This window comes from Protopterus annectens, chromosome 12.part0 (assembly GCF_019279795.1).
Source record: "Protopterus annectens isolate FY-2018-M chromosome 12.part0, PAN1.0, whole genome shotgun sequence".
In the NCBI taxonomy this organism is placed as follows: domain Eukaryota; kingdom Metazoa; phylum Chordata; order Ceratodontiformes; family Protopteridae; genus Protopterus; species Protopterus annectens.
This window is the reverse complement of record NC_056746.1, coordinates 217,808,715-217,821,548: the sequence shown is the minus strand read 5'-3', so window position 1 is coordinate 217,821,548 and position 12,834 is coordinate 217,808,715. Positions and strand designations below refer to the sequence as shown.

Sequence of the window (12,834 nt, the reverse complement as noted above, 5' to 3'; positions counted from 1 at the left end):
AGTGTATTATCATGGAACTCATAAACAAAGACATTGGGAGCCTCCAGACACTGGACCCTACCCAATTCGGCTTTAAGGGCAGATCTTGCCTCTTAAACCTAGTTGATTTCTTTGAAACAGTTACCAAAGCCATAGGATGAGGGCAAGGTAGTCCACACAGCCTACCTGGAACTCGCAAAAGCCTTCGACACAATACCCCACTCGGGCATCATAAATAAGCTTACCAGCTTAAATATCAACCCCTATATCACAAGATGGGTTGCAAACTGGCTCAGACATAGAACCCACATGGTCAGAATCGCAGGGGCCATGTCCGAATCCAAACCAGTTACAAGTGGCGTCCCACAGGGCTCAGTTCTGGGACCTCTCTTGTTCGGTATATACTTCTCTGAGATTCAGGCTAACATGGGGGGATTATGGCTGACAAAGTTCGCAGATGACTGCAAACTGGGGTCCATAATCGAATCTCCAGCTGACACAAGCATCCTCCAAAAGGGTCTCACAGAGACGGATGCTTGGTGCCAGAGCCACAGCCTCAAGCTAAATGCTAAAAAGTGCATAGTCATCCCCTTTGGGAAAAACAAGGTGCCCACAAATTACCACATAGGTGGTAATCCATTAAGTACGGAAGAAGTAATTAGAGATTTGGGGACCAACCTAGATAGTAATCTCTCCTTTGATAATCACGTTGCCAAAGTGGTTAGAAAGACCTTCTATATAGCCCACCTTATCATGAAAGGGTTCGCATCTAGATCAAGAGAGGTCATTGTGCCCCTCTACTCGTCACTCATCAGGCCCATAATTGAATACAATGCCCCTTTTGGGATGTACCTTACCTGACACCTGCAGCAACTGCAGAGACCCCAAAAGTACCTCTCCAAGAGGATCATGGGCTACAAAATGATGTCCTATGCAGCTCGACTAAAGAAACTCCAGCTCTACTCAGTTGCTTACCACCTACTCAGAGGCGATCTATGCCTGACATACAAAGCCATGTCAAACCCAGAATTAATGGACATGCTCCACCTCAAAAAATCCAAGTCCCTTAGAGCTACATGCTCCAGGGACCTAAACCTCAGCACGAAAATAAATAGGACATGCTGGAGGGACAGATTAATTTCCCAGAGGCTCCCCTCACTCTGGAATAGAATCCCAATTCATGTTAGACATAGCCCCTCGCTGACCCTCTTCAGGCGACGAAATCTGGATGCGTGGATGGGAAATCGCAAATTCACCCCTGGGATCTCTTCTGTGTCCCTGCTAGACAGAGGCACAGTAAACTAATCTTAAAAGGGTACCTTCTGTGACCTACTTTACAGAGGCACAGTAGGCTAATCTAATAGGGAGGCGGAAGCCAAATACACTCTGGCTAGGCTTATAAATGCCCTAGGGCAGACAGCCTAGTATCTACCTATGAACAAGACTGGCTAACTCTCACCATGAATGTATATAATCTATTAATCAAATTACTGTTATTTTTTTCCCCTGACTGTTACCAGGGGTAACTCGAACTTGTGATATTATCTATTTCATGTCTACTTATGTCATCTGTAAATATCTCTTCTGTAATGTGCCTTCTTTGTTATTACTTATCTGTCTACCTTGGAAATATGCTTTCTTTGTTATTACTTATAGGTTCATACTAGGCTATCTGCCCTAGGGCATTTATAAGCCTAGCCAGAGTATGTTTGGCTTTCGCCACCCATTTTAAATTAATTTTGCTATGCCCTTTTTCGAGGTTAGTATACTGTGCCTCTGTCTAACAGTGACACAGAAGTGATACCCGGGGTAAACCTACGATCTCCCATCCACTCATCAAGATTCCTCTTGAAGAGAGTCAATGAGGGACTCTGCCTAACCTGGACTGGGATTTTATTCCAGAGTGAAGGGAGCCTCTGGGTTATGAATCTGTCCCTCCAGCATGTCCTATTTATTTCAGAGCTGAGGTTCAAGTCTCTCGAGCGCGTAGCTCGATGGGATTTGGATTTTTTGAGGTGCAGCATGTCCCTTAATTCCGGGTTGGACATGGCTTTATACGTCACGCACAGATCGCCTCTGAGCAGGCGGTATGCCTCTGAGTAGAGCTGGAGTTTCTATAACCGGGCAGCATATGGCATCTGTTTGAGCCCTTTGATCCTCTTGGTGAGGTACTTTTGGGGTCTTTCCAGTTGCTGCAGGTGTTTGGTAAGGTACATCCCAAAAGGGGCATTGTACTTGATTATGGGCCTGATGAGGGATTGAGTAAAGAGGCACGATGACCTCCCCTGATCTAGATGTGAATCCCTTCATGATTAGGTGTTTACCTTGGAGCTTTTCTCCCCGGGCCTCCACTGAAAATGGACATTAATCCAGTTGGACTATCCCGGTCAACAAACGAAAAATAAAAATAATAATCCTTTTATTACAAAAATTAAAGCAAGGTATCTACATACTTAAAAATATTATCCTTAATTTTGTTTAATACAACACATTTAAAAGCTTTATGGAGATGATGGCGTACATATTACTGACAGATGTCTTCAGTTGCCTTATTGTCTACTTACTGTCACTTCTACGACATTCATATTTTCATTAACTATCCTAAATGTATTTACTGTGGAACATTTCTACCCATTTCCCAAATGAAAATGGACCTGGTCAAATAGGCAACTCTGTTACCAAATGTTAACTAAATCAAAAAACACAGTTAACAAGCATTTATGCCTACATTATTATTTTCATTCATTCATTCACAGAAAAGACAAAACATATCCTGGCACTCAACAAGCATAAATCTAAAAGCTAATCCTAGACAAAACAGCAGTCTATGGCAAAACATGTACATCTACTGGCAGTTTGAATGTCTGATAACAGACTCGTAGCTTGTCTCTGAGAGGTGGAAGCACCCATAAAAGAACAATGAAGATACAGAGAGAACATGCAGACTAAAAACACACAGTATCTCAGAAGGGCACTAAACCAAGGAATCAAGTGCTTTGGCACAGCAACAATTGCCACTGCACTACTGTGATATCCCACATTACTGCTTTAAGTGCACTTACAAGTGACACCTTATACAAACTTACCATGACTAATGACAACAAAAATACTGTAATCTACTTTATACCGATAAGTTGAGACGTTAATAAAACCGTGTGCACACAAAATTAAACCACAAATATATCCAGAAATGAACTGCATATTATGCTACTTACGTACTTGAAATCAGTCCATTGCAGCCATGTTTACATCATGTGACAATGAAATCACGTTTGTTGGGAAAGCCGATCATAACTTGAAGGGCTGAATTAAACCCACAGCCAGAATGTGGTAGTTCGCTAGATCAACAAAGTAGACATAGTGACGTAATTTAGTCTAAAATTTAGAAATGAAACTGAGCTTTACCATACTAAAACGCAAAACTCAACACCCCTACTGTTGTGAACGGTAAATACTGCGGCATAATACTATTGTAATAACTCCTCCCTGTCGGACTGCGCGGAAGTGGGCGTGGCCTATGTGATTGACTAGCCAAATAGCCGTGATGTCGTATGCAAATAAAGCACGGTCGACTGCTATGCAAATTTGACAGTGACTTCATGCGTACATTGGTTGCTTGACGCATATGGAAATCACCCCTATACATGTGATTTGTGAATGCTCCTGAGACCGAGAGGCTGCAGAGTCAAATGAATTAAATGCTGCATGTGTTAAATGCAAGTTCTAAATCATTTCCGTTTAATGAGTCTTTTTAAGAGAAGGTGGAGTGATGGTGCACTTTTAAAAACGCATTGTTTTTCCCAGGATGTTAAGCATTTCACACCTTATAGATAAAAATCATGTATAATGCCAACTCCTTGGTTAACCTACTTAGTCATCATACAGGGACGAATGAAATCCTTAAAAATACAGTGTGTTTAAAATATTATTTATACCAGCAAAAAGGCCTGTGAGAACCCATGGCTTCCACACTGTTGTTTACCTGATTAGAGCACTGATTTCCAATGACCTTTTTCAGCGTCCGCGCAGGATCATTGTCTGGTTAAGTAACTTGCCAAGTGTCACAAAATTATGAATGGGGGAGTCAAACTACAGACCATAGAAACATCGTTAACAGAAACTAAAATTAAATAATTTAAGATTACGATATTGGCTTATTTTTCCTCATACCTTTGCCCTGCCCTAAGTACAATGTTTGATTTTTTTTCCCAGTAAATCACTAGGGATTACTGACAAGGTAGGAAACTCGCACATTCGAGCACGGGAAGAAAACCTAACCCATACCTCCCAACTGTAACTGATTTTGACTCAAATTTTCCTTTTAATCTCTCCTAAAACTGGTGACTTACACTATACAATGACAATAATTCGAGTTATAGACTTCTTTTATTGCACTAAATGGATGCTTCACATTCTCTTATTCTGTCAATGTCTGTAGTTAACAGTACTAATATTTGACAATTGTCCCTAATATTTGACAATTGTCCCTGATAGAGCTATGTAACAAACTAATAATTTACTTTCAACACTTTAAAGGTGCATTATAGCTACAGTACCACTCGTGCGAAAAAAACACGCAGAAGATTGACTTCCTTTTGACAAGTTACACTCACTCGCAGTGCCGCGAGAGTGAGATCTACACAAGATGAGGTTGTGTTAGAGCGACTGAAGCTTGATCGCCGTATTGTGTTGTGGTAGTGTATAACGGCTCAAAACTGCATATTCTGCAGAAAATGCTATGGGTGGGCTGTCCTGTGATTTAGAGAGCTGCTGTACTCACATATTTTAAAGAGAGGAAACAGAAGCACATCGCTAAGAAGGGTTTGTGCTCTGGGAGTGAGGAATGTTGGTAAAAGAGGAAGCGACTAAATATCTGTAAAAAGGTTAACGGTGCTGTGGGAGCTGCTGTTGTCATAGACCGTTGCTTTATCAAGTGAAAACGTAAGCGGGAAGTCTAAAGATTCACTCAGCTGACTGTAACCCCAAAACAAGTTTTGGGTGAAAGAACCATGGCTGAAAAGGCTGCGGAAAAAGGTTAGTACTTGCTGATCAGCAAAACATGCTGTTTACAACCGGTGCATCACGTGACTTGTCAGCTGGTATAACAATGACTAAAAATTGTAAGGTCTCGCTGAATAAAGTAAAGTTGCTGTACGTTTTTTTCAGCATTATTTCTTTGTTTTCTGTTCTTATGTTGCATTTAGATATTACCTTGTTCCTGAAATATGTTATGTTTAACAACATTAGAGTGGTTATGATGGATGTTGTAATAAATATAAGTCTTGTTAATCTATTCTTTTTTGTTGGGTGGTAGTGATACCAGTATATGAAAGTGTTTCGAGGTATTAGACGCATTGGCAGATTATTTTGGATTTTGATCCTGAATGCCAGAGGATGAAAGCTGTGAATGGAAGCCAAAGTATCAGAAAGTCTCCTGGTGTTTGAAGCTACGGATATTTCAACATTTTAATTGGGGGGGGGGGGGAGCTATGGATATTTCAACATTTTAATTGGGGGGGGGGGGCTCCCACTCCCACTCCCACTCCCACTCCCTCTCCCTCTCAACGGTGTGTACTAGGCTAATGGTCCTGGAGCCTTTACAAGCCTAGCCCATAGGATTACCCTGGCATTATGCCACCCGACCGTAGTTCCTAGTGCCCTTGTCGAGTAGTGCCACTGGAGTGATCCCCGGGGTGAATTTTCTCTTTCCCATCCACTCGTCAAGATTCCTCTTGAACAGGGCCAGTGAGGTGCTCTGCTTGCAAGTATGGGAAGTCTATTCCATAGCATGGCCTGTCTCTGGGTTATGAATCTGTCCCTCCAGCGTGTTCTCTTGATTGTGATAATGAGGTTGAGGTCTCGAGCGTGTGGTGCGGAGGGATTGGGATTTCTTTAGATGTAGCATTATTAACGGCGCTGGGTCAGATATGGCTTTATAAGTTAAGCAGAGATCGCCTCTAAGTAGGCTATATGAGACCGAGAATAGTTGGAGTTTTTTGAGACTGTCCATATAGGACAAGTGTTTAAGGCCTAGGATCCTCTTTGTGAGGTACTTTTTTGGCCTCTCCAGTTGTTGCAGGTGTCTTGTGAAGTACATGCCAAATGGGGCATTGTACTCGATGATTGGCCTAATGAGGGAAGAGTAGAGGGAGACAATGACCTTTCTCTTCCTGGATGGAAAACCCTTAGTAATGAGATGTGCCACACAGAAGGACTTTCTGACCACAGTGGCAATGTGGTGATTAAAAGAGAGGCTGCTGTCAACCTGTGTTCCTAGGTCTCTTATAACACCTTCTGTGTTCAGTGGATTACCATCTATGTGGTAATTCAAGGGAACCGGGTTTTTCACAAGGGGGACGATGACACATTGAACTTAAGGCTATGGCTCTGGCACCAGTCGTTGGTCTCATTGAGGCCTTTCTGTAGGATGTCAACATATGCACATCAGACTCGTCAGGCTAATGGGGTGATAGTTCCCGGGGTCTGTAGTCACTCCTCCCTTCTGCAGAGGGATGACTGTAGTAGTGCACCATTCGGTAGGGACAAAGCCTGAGGTGAGGCTGTGATTGAACGGGCCACACAGGTGAGGTGTCAGTTCACTCTGTAGTTCATGTAGAACACAGCTGGGGATATTGTCAGGTTCCCATAGAAGCTGTATTCTTGGCCTTGGACAGTGCTGTTTTAACCTGTACAGCAGTAATACTGGGTGCCTGGTAATCTACTGGTATTGTGATTGGTCCTTGGGGGGGGGGGGGTAAAATTGGCACTGAATCTGTTGGTCAGTATATTGGCAATATCTGTTAGCTCGGTATAGGAGGTACCATTGTGCAGTAGCTCAGAGGAAATCTGGGTATTGCCGTGGAAATTCTTTACATAACTATAGAAGGCCTTATGGTTGTCTTTACTGTCTGCTGCAATTGTGTTTTCATAGCTAGCTTTAGAGGATTTGATGATAGGTCTCAACCTTTTGTTGAGGCTGATAAGGGAGTTTTTCCAGTCTTGGGACTTCACTGTATTCCGCATCAGTTTCCTCCTTCTGTTCTAGAGTTTGTTTATGGCAGGGTGCTACCAGAGTGGCTTTTTTTTTTTGAGGAGAGCGTCTTGGTTCTGTTGGCTATGGTGAGATCCATGCATTTGTGTACGTATTCGTACAGTGCATTGGTGCATGATTCGGCAGTCATGCAACTATTCTCCATTTGCATGGGTGCCATGAAGTTAGTCACTTATGTTTTTAGGAGCCCAAAGTTAGCTTTGGAGAAGTTTGTCGTGGTGGTTACCTTTGTGGGGTGGGAGGGATGTCGATTTTCCCAGGTGATTAGTTTGCGGTCTGATCTAACCAGGGAGGAGTTGACTATTGGTGTAGAGCAATGGTCACCCATGTTAGTAATGAACAGGTCAAGGATGTTGCTACATCTAGTAGAACGAGCTGGTCCAGGGCATTGGAATTAATGAATTCCAGAAAGCATTGTGCAAGTGTACTGGTACATGAGTAGTTTTTCCAGTTAATAGAGGGGTACTTGAAGTCACCCAGTATGAGAGTGTTAGGTTGGACTTTTATATTCTCCAGGATGCTTAGGAACCTGGAGTGTGAGTCTTGGGACATGGTTGGGGACCTATAGCAGGCTACAACCTGAATCGCTGTCTTACCCAATGTTAGCTGCACCTGAAATCTCAGATGCGTTATCTTGGGCTACCAGTCTGGAGGTGTGCGCATCCTTTATGAATATGGAAACACTACCACCTTTGGAGCTTTGGTCCAAGTTCTGGGGCTGAAAGGTGTGGAAGGAGTTATAGCTTGGTAGTGCAGGGGTGCTTTTTGCTGCCTTGAACCAGGTCTCTGTTACATCACAAATGTCGATGTTCTCCATTTTAAGGAGTGCTTCGAGTGAGTGCATTTTAAGCTTTAGACTTCTAGCATTAAGCAGCATGACTCTCGGATTGCATTTGTTTGCTAGCTGTTACGGTGGTAATTTGGTCTTTGGAACACAGCCTAAAAAAGGCACTATGGGGTGGCACGAGCCTTAGCCAGTATCCGGAAGCCCAGGTGTGACAGATGCAGGCCTTCTCTGGCAAAGGATTGAGGTCTGTCAATCATGTCATCCCAGGCGGACAGAAACTGGATCCCCTTAGAATGATACCAGGAACTTAGCCAATTGTTGAAATCAGTCATTTTCTGCTTGTACTGTGGTATCATTCTGGGTGATGGTAGGATGCCGCTCAGGGCTAGAGTCATACCCACCTGGGCTACGTAATCCGAGAGCTCCTCCATGTTTCTCTTCATGTAGTCCAGGGAGGTACATCTTGGGTTATTCACACCCACATGTACAATGACAGGTGACATTCAGGCACACCATCCTCAGAACAGATTGCCCCAGTAGGAACAATGGTTCAAGGAAAATCTGCACAGCCAGGAAAGGAAAAAGACCAGGGGGGTGGAGGGAGGGAGTGAAATACTGCAGCACTGAAGGCAAGGACATCTACCGTAATGGTAAGATTTTATACAACTGTACTATGTCCTTACATTCACCGCTGCAGTATTCCTTACTAATGGGAGAATGCAAAAGCTCAAGAAGAAACCTGGAAAGAGGAAGCAGCAGAGCCTCCAAGAAGCCATGAAGAATGGCAGCAGCAAAACCAGCTCTAGCCCTGGAGATGCCATCCAACTGGTAATGTTTGGTAAAGGTATGCACAGAAGGCCAGGTAGCAGCTTTAAGAATAGTTTTGGCATCTAAGCCTTTGAAAAAGGCAGCAGAAGAAACCACAACTCTAGTGGAATGAGCCTTTATAGAAGAAGGAAGGCTCTCGCCATGAAAAGTGTAACAAAAGGAAATAGCCTTTGAAATCCAAGTGGAAGTAGTTTGCTTGGAAACAGCCTAATGACCTAGGATGAAAGGAAACAAATAACTGGTCAGACTTCCTGATAGCTTTAATTTTATCCAAATAAAATCTGAGCTGTCTATGCACATCTAAGGTATGGAGCACCCTCTCACTGTCAGATTGCAGAGAGGGAAAAAAGGTAGGAAAATTAATAGACTGATTAAGTGACAACTTGTTAACCACCATGGGCATAAAAGGATTAGTATGCAAGGACACCCTGTCCTCATGAAATATCAAAAAAGGTGGACAAGCCATATGGGCTTGCAACTCAGACACCCGTCTGGCAGAAGTAAGAGCTAATAAAAGAACGGTATTCCAAGAACAATGTTGCAAGGAAGCTGAAACAGCAGGCTCAAAAGGAGCTTGAATCAATTTTTCCAGAACAAAATTAAGATCCCAGGAAGGAGGAACAGGCTGCATGGCAGGTTTAATATTAAGGATGCCTTTAAGACACTGCTTAGCTGCAAATCTAGAAGCTAACTGGGGAGTTAAAGGCAGACAAGCAGAAAGAGCTGATAAGTGGGCCTTAGTAGAAGAATAGGCCAAACCAGCATTGAGCAACTCACACAAATAAGGAACCAAAGGATCATCCACAGAAAGTGGGTCCAGGTCACGAGAAAGACACGAAATAGAAAACCTCTTCCATTTAGATAAGTTGGGTTTCCTAGTAGTAGGTTTCCTGGCCTCCTTCAGGACCTGAAGCACGTCTTCAGAAAAAAAAGGTGTCTATGAGGAGTCAAAACCCTATCAACCACAGTGTCAGTTGAAGCGTGGACAGGTAGGGATGGATGAGAGACCCCTTGTCTCGTGTGATGCGATCCACCCTGTGAGGTAACTTGTGATGATTGCCCCTGGCGAGATGCTGAAGTAGAGGGAACCAGTACTGTCGCGGCCAAAAGGGAGTCACCAACAAGATTATGGGAGCATCCCCTTGAATCTTGAACAGGACCCTCGGAATGAGAGAAAGGGGAGGGAATGCATAAAGAAACATCCCCTTCCAAGAAAATGAGAGGGCGTACACCTTCCAGACTAGAGGACCTGGGACTCTGACACAAAACAGAGGAAGTTGTCTGTTCAAAGGGGAGGCATAGAGATCTACTTGAGGAGTACCCCACTGGTGAACAGTGTCCAGAAACACATCCCCTGTGAAGCGTCCATTCATGGGATTGAGTGAAGGACTTGCTCAGATTGTCTGCCACAATGTTCCAATCTGACTGAATACAAACTGCCCGAAGAGTCGCACGATATTGGATAGCCGAATCCCATACCAGAAGTGCCAGCCAGCAAAGACTGTAGGATCTCGTACCCCCTGTTTGTTGACATACCACATGACTGTGATCTTGTCCGTGAATACCTTGAGAGGCCCTGCAGAGAAGAGAGGATGAAAGGCCTGAAGAGCCAGCATAAGAGCCCTCATTTCTTTGATGTTGATGTGCTCCTTCCGCTGATGAGGTGACCACACTCCCTGAATCTTCAGGGAGCCAAACGTTTGGACTGGCGGCAGAAAAGTTCTGAGGATGGTACGCCTGAATGTCACCTTTATGCCCTACCTTATGCAAGGAGTAAGCGGGTCTCGTTCACTATACCTTAAAGTAACTGTAAACTTTTTTAAACTGGCCGGACGGAAGGCTTCATGGCAGGGAATGCCATTAGTAAGGAATACTGCAGCGGTGAATGTAAGGACATCACTTTTTTACCCATGCTGTGAGTTCCCTATTTGAAGTTGTTAGTAAGCTGTTTTGTTAGTAAGCTGTTTTGTAAGTGTTCCACATTTTGCCAGTTTGTTCTACATTATAAAATGTAATGTTCCACATTTTAGAGATGGAAGGTTGAGAGCTATGCCAGGATACAACAGCCGACCAATTTTACAGAGCTGGCTTCCTCCCAAACCTACATGCTAACTGCTGACTGACTAGCCCTTTGTGAAGTCAGCAGAGTGTTGACAGTTTTAGTACTTTCTTGCTGCCACGAGAGGAAGCATCTCTAAGGCTTCACAGCAGCATAAATCTGCCTCAAGCTTAATTTCTGGCATAGAGGAACCATTCCACACAGAAAATATTGCTCTTTTAAAAAAGTATTAGCATATTTTTATTTTGTAATGAAAAACATCCCTTTTAAGAAACCCAGTATCTTTTTTTATAATACAGGAACTCTGTTGTCAGTAACTAATGTTTATATCATAAGGTTTATTTTTAAATATTGAGGGCTACGTTTGTGGTAAAAATGTACTGCGTTTGAAAACATTTAACAGTCTGTGTAAGCTTTAGGGATCAGGAAGTGTTTTACAGGGCAAGACGCTTTCTTATGTTAAATGTTTGTATATACTATGCTGTTTCAGAAAAGGCTTTATCAGTTACACTTCCTCACACATTTCCCTTTCAAAAGTAAGCATGTGCTGCTTGTGAACCATTCTGCACAGCATACTTTCTGACTGTCTCGTTCTAGCAGAGTTTGCCAGCAATCAGGCTGCTTCTTCAGCTACAGCATGGATACTTACCCCAGTCCCGATTAGTCTTCTCCCATTGTACCCAACAAGAAAAAGCAACACAATAAAAGACCCTTTTCCCCTGGGTCACTCTGTAGTGGCCAACCATTGTTTTTCAGGCCATTCACTTCTTTAAATTCCTGTGATGTACCCCCTTTAGCCACTATGAAGACAGGGGTTAGCCACATCCGCTGTGGCTGTTTGTGTCCAATTTGGGCCTGGGAGAACCTTCTTTAGGTCTGAGAGAAATTCTAGGAGATTCTTCATAGAGGGGCCAGGGAAAGAGACCTTTTGCCAGAGGTGAAGTACCACCTTGTAGTCAGCCTTCTTCCAGAGAGTTCCCCACAAAGAAAAAAACAAAAGTTTGCATATTGCTTATCTGATGAACGTGGTATCTGTTGCTAAAGGTGATTTTCGTACCTTAGCCAGGTTGTTATTGTAGGCTGTTCATCCAGGAACTCAGAAGTTTTTGCTGTGGTGCAATCTCAATAAAGAAATTCCTGAGGAAAAATTGTCAGAGGATTCTGGCATTGGCAGAGGCATGGCTTATTCAGGAGATTCCAAAGCACACATTTCTGATTCTGAGGAGTTGGTCCTTTCCATCTTCCTTGGAGGAATTTTCCTTTTGACAAAACTATTTCCAGGATGAGAGAGGTGATTCTGTAGGAACAAGCAAATGCTCCCCTTGACTTGAGGAGGTGGTATATGTTGAAAGTGGGCATGCCACATTCTACACCTATTCCTCCTATTTTGCCAGCCTTGGAGATGAGATGTGTTTAATGCTGTCTATAATGACTGATTTTCAGCCTTCAGTTCCCAAAAAGGTAGACAGACAAAGTACCTCAGCCTAACAAATTCTTGTTGTGTTATATCAGACCAAGCTGCTATTCTGATCTTTTTGCCATCTGGGAACTTTTAGTCAATACTAATCTTGCTTCTGTGAATAAAAAAACGATAGATTTGGTAAGAGAATTTTCCATTCTTCCACTTCAGGTAGAAAATTCTTAACTACCAAGCATGTATGTGGAAGTTCATTCTTCATTGTGTAAACAGTTTGTGGGGATACATTGTTATACTTCCTTCAGATGGTAGCTACGATCTGAATCCTGTTATTTCTGATTTGTCCCAAGTATCTAAACGTGCTTTGAAGGGGGTGTGTATGAGTGCAGATACAGTATCTAGGACCACTGCTACAATTTTGAGGCGGCATGCCTGGGTACATAATCAAAAGTTTACCAATGAAGTAAAGTCAGAAATATTAAACTCTATGTAAGGAGATTTTGTTTGGCTTTTCTACTCATGTCCTCAAACGATCTGATGAAACAAGGAAAATGAAATTAATTCAGTGAGTTTCTAGGATTTTTGAAGTTCACTGTTAAGAATCTCCCAAATCCCCTACCATCTTAAAAAGGCAAAGCAAACAATTACTTCCACCTCCTGACAAACAGGAAACAAAAAGGGAAAGTCAGGAAGAGAGCAGCAAAAATAGAGAC

General features: G+C 42.9%; 2 protein-coding genes across 6 annotated transcripts in view; one reads left to right on the top strand and one right to left on the bottom strand.

The window, feature by feature from the left end:
* The window catches only part of FLCN (folliculin), a 439,052-nt gene extending 435,469 nt beyond the window's left edge, over positions 1-3,583 (bottom strand). Inside the window, exon 1 of one of the 3 annotated variants that reach the window (XM_044089272.1) lies at positions 3,199-3,583. The gene's annotated coding sequence lies outside the window, so the exon portion shown is untranslated. Of the gene's footprint in view, positions 1-3,194 lie in introns of all 3 variants that reach the window. The other 2 variants (XM_044089270.1, XM_044089269.1) reach the window with 2 other exon arrangements.
* An 867-nt stretch (positions 3,584-4,450) lies between these two features.
* MFSD1 (major facilitator superfamily domain containing 1) overlaps positions 4,451-12,834 on the top strand; it is a 336,629-nt gene continuing 328,245 nt past the window's right edge. For all 3 annotated transcript variants that reach the window (XM_044089276.1, XM_044089274.1, XM_044089273.1), the window contains exon 1: positions 4,451-5,013. Coding sequence is in view for 1 of the 3 variants with exons in the window: in XM_044089273.1 (XP_043945208.1) it covers positions 4,989-5,013 (25 nt within the window). In the remaining 2 variants the exon portion in view is untranslated. The remainder of the gene's footprint in view (positions 5,014-12,834) is intronic.